This window comes from Maniola hyperantus, chromosome 16 (genome assembly GCF_902806685.2).
Source record: "Maniola hyperantus chromosome 16, iAphHyp1.2, whole genome shotgun sequence".
In the NCBI taxonomy this organism is placed as follows: domain Eukaryota; kingdom Metazoa; phylum Arthropoda; class Insecta; order Lepidoptera; family Nymphalidae; genus Maniola; species Maniola hyperantus.
This window is the reverse complement of record NC_048551.1, coordinates 5,057,901-5,070,342: the sequence shown is the minus strand read 5'-3', so window position 1 is coordinate 5,070,342 and position 12,442 is coordinate 5,057,901. Positions and strand designations below refer to the sequence as shown.

General features: G+C 36.1%; 1 protein-coding gene across 9 annotated transcripts in view; it reads left to right on the top strand.

Annotated features, from left to right (window-relative positions):
* Positions 1 to 12,442, top strand: part of spri (Src homology 2 domain-containing protein sprint) — a 253,910-nt gene that overhangs the window by 118,806 nt on the left and 122,662 nt on the right. For 5 of the 9 annotated variants that reach the window (XM_034977084.2, XM_034977089.2, XM_034977087.2 and 2 more), the window contains exon 2: positions 1,910 to 2,375. The exons of the other annotated variants lie outside the window; for them this stretch is intronic. In XM_034977084.2, the coding sequence (XP_034832975.1) occupies positions 1,963 to 2,375 (413 nt within the window). In that variant the 5' untranslated portion in view covers positions 1,910 to 1,962. The remainder of the gene's footprint in view (positions 1 to 1,909; positions 2,376 to 12,442) is intronic. 9 annotated transcript variants of the gene reach the window in all.

Below are 12,442 nucleotides of genomic sequence, written 5' to 3'. Positions count from 1 at the left end.
TTTGTATGAAACGAGATATTGTGCAACTAGTTAAATCACCTTACGCAATGCTTACATAACCGCAAAGATGGTTGAGCGGTTGGTCAGTGGCCACAAATCGTTCATGTCCGCACATCACTAGGTCACAAGATCTTGTTTATCTTTCGCTCACTACTGCATAGAAAAAACTTAAGGCTGATACACACAGATCGAGTGTTGACGCGTGGCGTGACGGCAGGATGTCGCGCCCTTGGGGGGCAGTTATCTGGGTAACAAAGAATTAAATATCAAGCGGCGCGGCGTAACGATCCATTTTTACAATTTCAGAGTTTGGTTTTGAATATAAACAAAACCATAAGTGCTACGAGTGTGAATTTGTTTTATAGCTTTACAAAAAAAAAAATGGATTTTTTTTTCTAAGTTCTAGCGAGACGCTTAACAAACAATTTCGCTTTATGTGTGGGAAATTGGAAAATCCCAGACCTAAGCAAATAATTCTATGAAACGTCACACAGTGGCGTGGCCTGATTAAACTTGTTTTTTTTTCTTGTAACTTCTATTCGTAGGTGGTGCGATACATACAATGTACTAGGGCAGTGCGATGGCAACGTATACTTACATCTTCTATTACCACGCACTGTATGTTAAGGCTTTAACGTGAAAGTCATACAAGAATGTAGGGCATCTAAGAAGCTAACTATTACAATGATTCTGCAACTAAAACAAACATCGAGTATCGTAATGTTGTCACCTTTTCTGAAAATGTACAACGTGGCCTAGCTATAAACTAAAGTGTAGTAGAAAATAACAAAGTACCTAAGTGTTACACTACGAACTAATAATTCTAGTTACAAGTGTATTACAAAATCATTTCGAAAACGTATGACATAAAACCTCAACAACAACAACCAAGGCTAACAAAATACATGTGTACATGGTACATACCTGTTTGATGTGAGGCACACGTTTTGGGTATTCAACTGTGAGACCACCTTACGGTTTATTATGTGACGTATCCGTTACTGTCCTATTCAATAGCAGGTTCAGAAGATAAGAGGAAGTTTGAACGTATGTGTGACGCTGTATATTGACAATTTGCAACAGCCCGCTGCAATAACTACGTCCTGCTATTATAAAACATCCTTCAAGATATTACTCGCCTTCAAAGGACTTACGCATCATGTGCCTATCCATCTACAATACCTACGGCGCTTCGTCAGCATGATGGTCATTTTTTTATCGTTATCGAGGCTTGTCGCGCGTATCCATGGTTAAGCAATGTTGACCAAGCCAGAAAAGTAATTCGATGTGTAGCTTGGTAACTTAGGTGCTCGATTCTACTAGCTATATTCTTCTGTGCCTCGAAGAAAGAGTACACTAAGCCTTCGGCTCCGTTTATTTTTTAACCTAATAAAAATTGTTAGGCGTATCAAAGGATTCAGAAACCAAGCGCATAATAATTATCCCGAGAAGTACTCTACTACTCTAGTAGTGTAATGATAATGTTGGTTGCAGCAATGAGGAAAAACTCTGACGCAAAGAGAGAGAAGATCCTTTGCATACAATATCACCAAGATTCGATTGGTAAATAATACTGTGCTACTTCAAATTTGGTATAGGTGCTCCAAATTCTTCTCTATTAACCCAAATTGAACCTCTTACTCAACGTTATATTTATTAAACCTCGTTTATTGTGACATGGCCAATCAGGAACCATTCGTTGACTAAACATTGCGCATTCATGTGTAATACTCTGTAATTGGAATATTATTTATTATGTTTGTCGGAAATTTGTAATTAACCAACGGTTTGGGCGACAAGTTTTATTTTTTGTACGACTAATTACAGCAACTATGTTGATGATTTCGTTCAAGGTTAACATGTTAAATAGGTGCGCTTTTTTAATAGATTAAATTTCCTTCCTTTACAGACAAAAATGTAGATAGAAAAACGTAGGTAACGTCTGCTTTTATAAAAAGTACGATGTCTATTGACCAGGCGTCACCGCTGGTGCCCATCAAGCCTCAGATATCGCTACAAAATAGCGCCTTCATCAAGAACAGCCACAATCGAAGCAGCTTCTGCGGGGCTGCGCCATCGCCGACGAATGGCAACAGAACGTTCAAAACTTTCTCCGTAAACCGAAAGAGTTGGAGCGGAAATGTAACCCTTCCACTTCAACAGTTCGCGCTGGATGAACCGGCGCCTCATCTTGGAACATTTCGCTCCGGGACAGGAACTTTCCCCAGGAACAGGGAACGTAACAACAACAGTGCTTCCAACGGAATATTAACACCTAACGGGAACTCTGTGCAGACGCTCAAAGGAAATGAAGTGAGGAGAAGCGGATGTTCTAACGGCCGTCGCTACGCTGAGATCGGAAACTGGAGCAAAAGGTAGGCTTAGAATAATTTAACTTTATCCAGTTTTAAATGATAAATATTTAATATAATAAATTACAAAGACTTGTTTTGAAGCAGACATTTGATCAAGATACCTAACTGAATGGTTATAAATTCAATGAAAGTAACTATAGAGTATAAGAAAAATAAACGGAGATTTATAAATATGATTTATATGTTAGATGTAAGTAGATATGACGTGCACAAGAAAATAATACCTACCTATCTAGGTAAAGGAAATCAGCTAAGCGTAGCACGCAATTCTAACTTTTACTAGGCCTTATTTATTTTCTTTTTCATCTCAAGTAATTTTGTAACAAGTTTTCCAATTTCATTCTCTCGTCGCTTTCATTTCCTCCCGTTCGGTGGATCCCTCTCTCTCGTAATATTACTTTTATTAGCTCAAAACGTTTAACAAACATTGGTTTCGAGAATCTAATAAAGATTGAATTTTATTTCAATAGAGATATAATTCCTGGAACACGAGAAAATGATTTAATAATCTCTCCAGCTTTTGTTCGTTTACTTTTGCAGATCGCTTAAGTTTAGTTTAAAATTTTATTTCTTTGATACTTTTACATCTATAGGTGTTTTGATTTCTAGTTTACCATTTATACCAATAGCAATGGTATTTCAAAAAGTAAATGGTCAGCGGTGAATCAGTTTCTTGCGTAAGTTTCTGATTAGTCAATAGCTGGCTGGCACTGAACGTTCCCGTATTTATCTAATCGGATTCCTCATTATCTTTTATTCGTGGTGAGTAGAAAGTTGGACCATAATTCTCATCCACTTAATTTGGGGCCGGAGTTAGTTGCTCGATAAGACGATGCCCAATAATCTGTCTCTTAGTACTTTGCCTTTTTATTATCTAGGGAGTAAGGATTGACTTTATCGTTCCATAATAATTCGTCGTCACTGACGCTATCACCCTCGCTCGACTTTTCTCCCTATCGTCTTCGAGAACTATGATTCTTTCAATGGAAAGGATTAACATAGAATTTACTGAGATTATTACTTCATCTTCGTCAAAGATTATCTTTCTATCTATACGTACGCTGATGTAGGTACTTTCAAGGGAATGATTGAGTTAGCAAATATTTCTTGGTTTTTTACACAGCATTTTGAATAACCGTATCCGAGGTAGTCATCATCATCATCATCATCAAGATCAACCCATTACCGGCTTACTACTGAGTATGGGTCTCCTCTCAGAATGAGAATGGTTAAGCCATAGTCCACCACGCTGGCCATATGCAGGTTAGCAGACTTCACACACCTTTGAGAGCATTATGGAAAATACAACGGTATGCAGGTTTCCGGACGATGTTTTCCTTCGCCGTTAAAGCAAGTGATATTTAATTTCTTTAATTAGAGGTAGTATGTAGTTATTATTTTAAACTTTGCTAAATTTGATGCTAACAAACAATAGCTGTTCTCAGCAAAGCATCAAGCCTCGTGTTTATTAAGAAGAACAATTAGTTGCTCAACAGTTCACGAGTTAAAGCGTACGTAGGAGTCAGTGTTAATAAGTTTTGATTTAATACCTGGTTTCTTGTTAATTTAACACAGTTTTAATAATTATTATTTTGTAATATGAATCCCAAATCACGTTAAAAATTTAAAATTGCGTTCAATAAATATCATCTCAATCTTAGAACTTTACTGTTCATAAAATAATTATGGTATCATTCATCCAATGAACGGTGTAAGACAAGTATTAATTTGTGGAAGTACCTAACGCGGTTACAGCAATTTTTCTACCAGAGTTAGAGTTTTGTTCCAATCAAGTTTCAGCATGATGTATAAGCATAAGCAATGTATATACGGCCTTATTCTACTAGCAATGAACAACGACTCAAGGTTGATGATACATTATTATCTACCACGCATTGTTAAACATACTTACTTAAATTTTTATTCCATTTGTTGTTTTCATTCTACCTACTATAGGATTACTATGCGTAAATACCAATTTATTAAGCGTAGTTAATTCTATTAATATCAAGATAATTTTCCTAATGGATCCGTTTTAAACATTTTTGCTATTCTATAATATGTTAAACAATGGAGCTAAGTTTCTAGTTCCTTTGGATAACTTACACACACTTACTCATTTGTTTCTGTAACAATAAAGATTATCTAATAGCGCATGTTTCCTATGAATGCCATTGTGTTATGCAATCTTATTGTCTGCAACCGGCACTTTAAAAACAATTGCACATAATTAACTATGGTAGCTGTAAAATATATTATATGTATTTATTATTATAAACTACATACTTATTACAAGCTGTAATAGCCTAGCGGTTAGGACGTCCGCCTTCTAATCGGAGGAGGTCGGAGGTTCGATCCCGGGCACGCACCTCTAACTTTTCGGAGTTATGTGCGTTTTAAATAATTAAATATCACTTGCTTTAACGGTGAAGGAAAAAACATCGTGAAGAGATGCATGCATGCCTGAGCGTTCTTCATAATGTTCTCAAATGTGTGTGAAGTCTACCAATCCGCACATGGCCAGCGTGGTAGACTATGGCCAAAACGTATGGTTGATCATGATGATGATGACATACTTTAGTTTCTCTAGCACAGGTAACCCATGAATAACCCTCAATTATAATTGGCGTTCAGTTGTGATGTCATCTGATGGTAAATGAACCATTTAGAAGAAGTTTGGCAGTTTACGAGTATTAAAAACTCATTAGGCACTGCAGCCACCTGCAGCTGAGATGGATGAGCTGTTTTGAAGCCGCCATCTTTTAATAAGGAGGTACAGGGTGGTACCAAATAGTTAGACGTACCTACTACATAATATTAAGTATGATAAAAACCGACTGATTTTCAAAAAATTAAATCCGGCACGAATTTGGTTTAACTTCCTACGTACGTAAAGACCGACGTACGATTATACGCACTTTTCTTGGGGTTCCGTACCCAAAGGGTAAAACGGGACCTATTACTAAGACTCCGCCGTCCGTCTGTTAGCGGTCTGTCATCAAGTTGTGTTTTATGAACCGTGATAGTTAGACACTTGAAATTTTTACAGATGATGTAGATATTTCTGTTGCCGCTATGACAATAAATACTTACAACGGAATAAAATAAATATATTTTTTGCTCGTTTTTATATTATATACCTAATGATACGGAACCATTCGTGTGCGAGTCAGACTCGCACACTTTTCACTTTTACCCTGTGTTGAAAATACAATAAAGCCTAAATTGGCGTTCTACTGCAGTGATGCGTGTACTATAATAGAAAAATTGTTTGTAAAATTCGTAATCATGGCGCCGTAAAATTGTTTAGACTTTCACTCATCGATTTGCAGCGGCTTGTGTTTGTTATTTTGCCGACAACAAAACGATTTCATGTTACGAATGGGACGTGTATTGCGGTCTACCTATAGTGGATAATATCATATTTAGTCAAAACGTTATCTCGTTATACGATAAAAATATGTTATAAAAGTAAAAAAAAATCATCTCACTCGCTCGGAATATGTTATAGTATGTTTAAAATAGACCTAGGACACAATAGTTAATGGTTATATAATATTATTATTTATTTATTACTCTGTATGTCTGTATTTTAAGAAAGGTAGATTAAATGACATAGATTCGTGTACGATTATTATTATGAGATTATTTAATTCCAAGTATGTTTCGCAATTATTGTCTTTGGATACTAACAGCCGTACTCAGAGTCGCTAATCGTTACTTAAGATTGAGTTAAAACGAGACAGATTTATGTGAGAGATATACTTAGCTCCGTCTCGTTTTAACTAAACTTAAGTAACGATTAAGCGAGTACGGCTGTTACAGCCCGTTGAAACGTCAAACGACACTAATTTAAAGGAAAAAATAAAACTTACCTTTTAACACCAGTTTGAGTCTGATTCAAAATGAGCCCATGTTTAATCAATCTCCTTTACGAAAAATTAGTTACGAACGTGAACGGAACCTTCATTTCTTATGAGTACTTTGTCACTCCACGAGATAACTTTCTCAAAATGTAAAACTTCTAGACTGCTTTGCAACGATGTGACGATGTGATTTGTCAAGAAATGTTGTGTCCAATTTCGTATTATGCAGTCGATGCAGAGTGTATTTCGCTGTACTTTATGTCATATGACGGCAATTTTATTTCATGTGATTTGTAATAGAAGTGTTGCTCCGCGAATAATATCACCCGTATTATATAGAAAATGTTTGAAAGCTAATGGAAAGTTTCCGTTCAATATACTATTTGTATTTATTTTTAAATGTAAAAGTGTGTTTGTTTGTTGGTTTGTCCTTCAATCACGTCGCAATAGAGCAACGCGTTGTTCCAACGATACGTTGCAACGATATTTTTTGCATGGGTATAGTTAAAAGCCTGGAGAGCGACATAGGCTTCGTAAAATCACAGAGTTCCCACGGGTTTTTTAAAAACCTTAATCCCGCGTGGATTTAGGTTTTAAAAATCCCTTGGGAACTCTGTGATTTTACGGAGCATCCAAGTCGCGGGCATCAGCTAGTCTAGTAGGTATAAAAAAATTGTAAGCGTCTCGTATCTGCAAGAACACGTTATGCTATTATCCCTATCATCTGAAGTAATCTTTAATTGGAAAATTCTTAACCTGAGCTACTCGTTTACTCATAACAGGTTACAACGGATAGCAATCACTCCCTGTAAAAAGTAGTTACCTATCATCAGTAAGAGTTTATAATAATAAGGGGAACCTAAAAATGACAGAACAAGGAACGAGGTTCTAAGTAGTTGAATCAATTTCAATCGCTCTCCTCTACAGATTCGAAAATTTAATAATCAATTAACAGCACGTGAACTTGTAGTACCGTTGCAATTATGTTTGATTACTGTTGGTTTTCCTCCTTTAGGAAATTATAGCAAATTATCACATACCTGATTTTTAAACGGTACGAGGCCTCTACTTTGACTAACTACTAGTAAGTTATTAAAAATAATCACTATAAAAAATACTGTGAAACTCTGGAACTCTCTCCCCGCTGAAATACGTAACCACAAAAAGTTTGAGGTGAGTGCTCGGACCTCTGGACCTTCCAAATAGGAACCTCCATTTTAACCACTAAGCTATCACCGCTTCGTAGTACATAATATTGTGTAAGTACCTATCAATTAGAAAATACCTGTCTGGTAGTCTCTAACAATTCTGTTTCTATTTACATCCGGCGATTCGACATTTAACTTTACCTATACTTATACCTATGTATTTAAATGTTGAACTTCAGAATACTGTGCATATTTTAAAGGACCACACAAAAAGAGAAGGTTTCGTATTTTTGTCGTAGGGATGCACCCCAGGTATCGCGGGCAATTAGCATGACAAATGAAAGCAATGACATTTCGCAGTCGTGACGTATCATCGTCATGTAGACCATAGCCTTTTAGCTGCATTTCACTTTCCTATGCACTTGTTTTGAGTTTTGACATGCGCTTTTTTTTAGTATACATACTCAAAGGTACTGTAGAATCACATCAAAGCCTTATTTTTATAATATTATATTATTCTGTCAATCTGTCTGCCATCCCGCACATGGCCAGCGTGGTAGACTATGGCCAAGCCCCTTCTCACTCTGAGGGGAGACCCGTGCTCTGAAGCGAGCCGACGATCATGATATTATTCTGTGGATTATATAGCGAACCAGAGGACCGGGACCTAGAGGAATTTCTGAAACTAACTTGCCAATTGCGTTGCCTTGTCCTTGAGTAATGAACAAGCAAATGTCTTAATTGGAAGACATATTTTCTCTCTGACATCACAGTTTTCGCTACTCCTTTTTTCATAACACTTATACTATAATCAACATTATACTATAATAATTAAGTAGGTACTAGAATTGTTCCGTGTTTTCACAGTCTAGGCTCTATAGAACGCTTTTACATAGAATATGCAAAACCGTCAGCTTAATGGTATTGCATTTTTAGCCGAAAAGCTAATGACATATAAATGCAAACGTATGTATGTACCTTGTTCAGGTAAAATTAGCATAACAAACGCACGGACGACTTCGCTAGTCTCGCCGAGCGTTTAGTATCTACCACACGTTCATGCAGTCGTGTTCGCTAGACCGTGGCTTTTTCAGCTGCATTCTCACTTTCTAGAACATTTGTTGAATTTGACACATGCACATCCTCGAAGAGGAGTAAAAACTTTTCTCCACGCTCTTATTTAAAAACTAGCTTATTCCCGCGACTTTGTCCGCGTGGACTACACTTTGGAGATCGCCCGTGAACCCTCTTTTGTGGTGTCGTGTCAAAACTTAAATTTTTTTGAAGAAATATGTTATTTTTTACGATTACCTATTTGTTTTACTACGACTTTTCTTTCACCATATCATTGAACTACAATTACAGTAAGAATCGTAAACATCCATTTATTTTGAAGAAGTATTTTAATTAAATATAACCTCAATATCAGCAACATAAAAAATAAGATTTCTTTATAACTAGGGGAAATCGTTTGCAGAATATAAAAAGGTAATTATTTGTCTACAAAATAAAATTAAAACCATGATGACATAACAATTATATTGGGGGGACGCTCAAAGCTCCTAAGAAAATGGACAATCTCCTTTCCTCCTCCTCCTAGTGAATCACGCTCCACCTTAGGCTGCATCATCACTTGCCAGCAAGTCTGATTGCAGCCAAGTCTATATAGATTTAAAAAAATCACACATTTGCCGCCATTTTATTAAAGAAGATTAAAGATAAATACATCTCAAAGGAAGTTTACCAACTCGTCTATCGTTCTAATACAATAATTGCGGTTTAAATTCAGTGGCTCGTCACGAGACAGTAACACAAGACAATTTACCAATAACAGATTAACTGTCCGCAGCTGCTCCAGATAGAAATTCTTCACTTCGTTGCTCCTTTGACAGAAAGCGAAATGACTCACAATTGTACGTAAAGCCGGATTAACATCATTTGCGATACTCTATGCTATTAGATAGGTATGTAGTCTATTATTATATTATTACTACTATTATATTATCACTATGCACTAGTGATGTGCCGGATCATTAAAAATGTAGATCCGCGGATACGGATACGGATACGGATCTCAATCTCAATCGGTGTCGGTGTGCGTAACCTTGAAACGATAATTGACGCCACTTGACGCTTTGCGTGGCAGGACATGTTTCGACTTGCATTGCACGGGCCTTTCTTTTGTTTTGTTTATAATTTAGTGTTACACTGGGCAGCAATAAAGTTTGTATTAATTCTTTGTTGTGGGTTGTTGAATTATTTAATAGTATTTTATTGCTACCTATCACCTTAAAATAGAATTTAATCTATGTACCTATTAAAAATTAATAAGGTAAAAGATCCGCTAAAAAAGTAACGGATACGGATACGGATCCTTATTTTCACGCGGATATCCGCGGATACGGATACGGATACGGATATCCGGAACATCACTACTATGCACCTACTTGTAGTAGGCTTAGACTGTCTTCTTACCGATAAAAATAATGCATGTATCTATAATATGGCTCCTTTGCTCAGGGACGAAAATAGAATAGAACTACAATTCCACGTTACACTATAATTGCACTATTGCAATACTGTTTTCGAACGCGCCAAGAGGTGTAAGTATGAAAACCTTGATGGGCGCTTCATATTTGTGCCTTTTGGGGTGCAGACCTTAGAGTGGCCAAAGAATTAGTTTGGCCATCCAAAGGGGTAGTGCTGCCAGCATCTTTGGCTTTAGTCAAGTAGATTACTTTTATTTATCACTTACTTTTTATATCTTCAGAAATTGAATAAATAGTTTTGATTTCCTTTACAATAATTACAGTTCCGTTATAATTTGTTTGTAAAAAAATGTTTGAAAGAAATAAATAGCGTTGAATTAAGTATAATGAAATAATTATTACAGATAGTAACTAGCTGCTTTGAATTATTTGTTTTGTATCAATCACAATAGTCTACCTATACCTATATCAAAAAAGATACTTGCGTGTTTTTCATGCCGCTCGAAGTGAAAGCGTTTCACGAAAAACAATCTCGATTTTCACCAGTTACATTGTTTAATTGGCTTTTGTCAACGCACTTGTGAATTTTTTTTATTTTTTAAGTAGTGCATGCAAGTGCAACAAGCTGTAGCCATTTAATATGGCTCTTTGATTCACTAATATTTTATTGTAAAACCGTAAAATTGATAAAAATATTTTTAATCCCGCGGGAACTCATAAGCCTATGTGTTAATTCAGGGTTATCCAAATTTCAGCCAAATCGGTTCAATCGTAGTGTCCCGCGTGAATTCTTTGATTTTCCGGGATTAAAATAAGCCTATACCTATATCTGGCATCTCTGGGATGCCAACTATCTCTGCTCTAAATAGATAACACTGGAAATTTCATCGGCGTGGATCCCATGCGATTTTTAAAACCTAAGTTTAAAACAAAATCCCATGGGAACTCTTTGTTTTTGGGAAAAAAGAAATATATGCCCTTTCCCAGGATGCAAGCTATCTCTGTACTTTCCGTCAAAATAGATGAAACGGATGGGCCTTGAAAAGCTAGCCTATGTCACTCAAGAATTATGTAGCTTACAACTGGTGAAAGAATTTTCAAAGTCGGTTCTGTAGTTCCATAGATTACTTCCTACAAACAAACTGACAAACGTTTCATTATTATATTAGTATTAGTATAGTATAGTATAAGTTCATTTTATCAATCTATACGATTGATAAAATGAACTTTACAAAATATTTAAAAGTTTGATGTCGCCCAGTCACGGACGCATTTGCGCTGAAAATGTAGTTTCGATATCTATGTCGAGGTCAGTGTTCATTACACGCCACTTATAATACAGTTTGTTAAAACTTCAAAATAATACTAAAAATACGTTTTTATTTGACTTTTAAACATTGTTTACAAATTAATTATTATCAAGCAATACGTAGGTATATGAAAAGGTAATTTTGATTGATTTTTTTTATTTTTTATTTAGATAGATAAAACTTAGCCATTGACTGTAATCTAACCTGGTGTGATAAGCGATAATGCAGTCTAAGATGGAAGCGGGCTAATCTGGTAGGGGTATGGCAGTTTTTATTAAACTCACACCCCTTTAGTTTCTACACAGCATCGTACCGGAACGCTATATCGCAAGTAGGGTAGTAACTAGCCAAGTGTATTAAACGTTGAACATAAATACGAACTTTTATTGTAATTATTATATTATACTATATATAGCTCAATTACCACTCACTCACTCACTCACTGACTCATTGACATAATTGTTCTCCTAGAAAGAGATAGAAAATGATATAATAATGTATGGGAGATATGTTCAGAAGTGGGATTCGAGTAGGGAAAAATTATGACATTTCAGAAAAACAAGATGGCGGCCGACCTGACTTTTGTAACTTTTTTGTTTTCCAACCGATTTTGTTTAAACTTGCAGTTATTTTAGATATTAGCAAACGATTTTTAGAAAAGTGAAAAAAATTGGAAAAACAAGATGGCGGCCGAGATTTTCAAAAAATTTCCTCCTGTAAAATTTTGTATGAAACTTTTTTTTTTCAATCACGGTTTCATATAGAAGACAAAGATTCCTTTAGGGCAACATATGGAGGGAGCTGATGATTGAGGATTTCGGAGACGGGTGAAGGGCACGCTTAGGGTATTGAAGATAGGTGGGAGGTGCTCGACCGAATGTCATTCGAAACCTCATCCAATTGCCAAAAATTTGAATTTTTTTTTTAAATTCCGAAAAAAAGATGGCCGCCATACAAATTTCATCCGCGTCCATCTCGGAGGGTATGAAAGATGGAAGAGTGGTTTCTTGGCAAGAGATGATCAGGATCCGAAGGTCTACTCGATGGATTGAAAAAAAATTCAAAATGGCGGAATTTATTTTTGTATGACTTTTTTAAAATTGTTCAAAATGGCGATTATAGACCTCGAGAGCTGCTTTAGCAGCTCGAGCAGCGAGCAAAATACTAGTTATACTATATATAGCTCAATTACCACTCACTGACTCACTCACTGACTCATTGACATAATTGTTCTCCTAGAAAGAGACAGAAAAT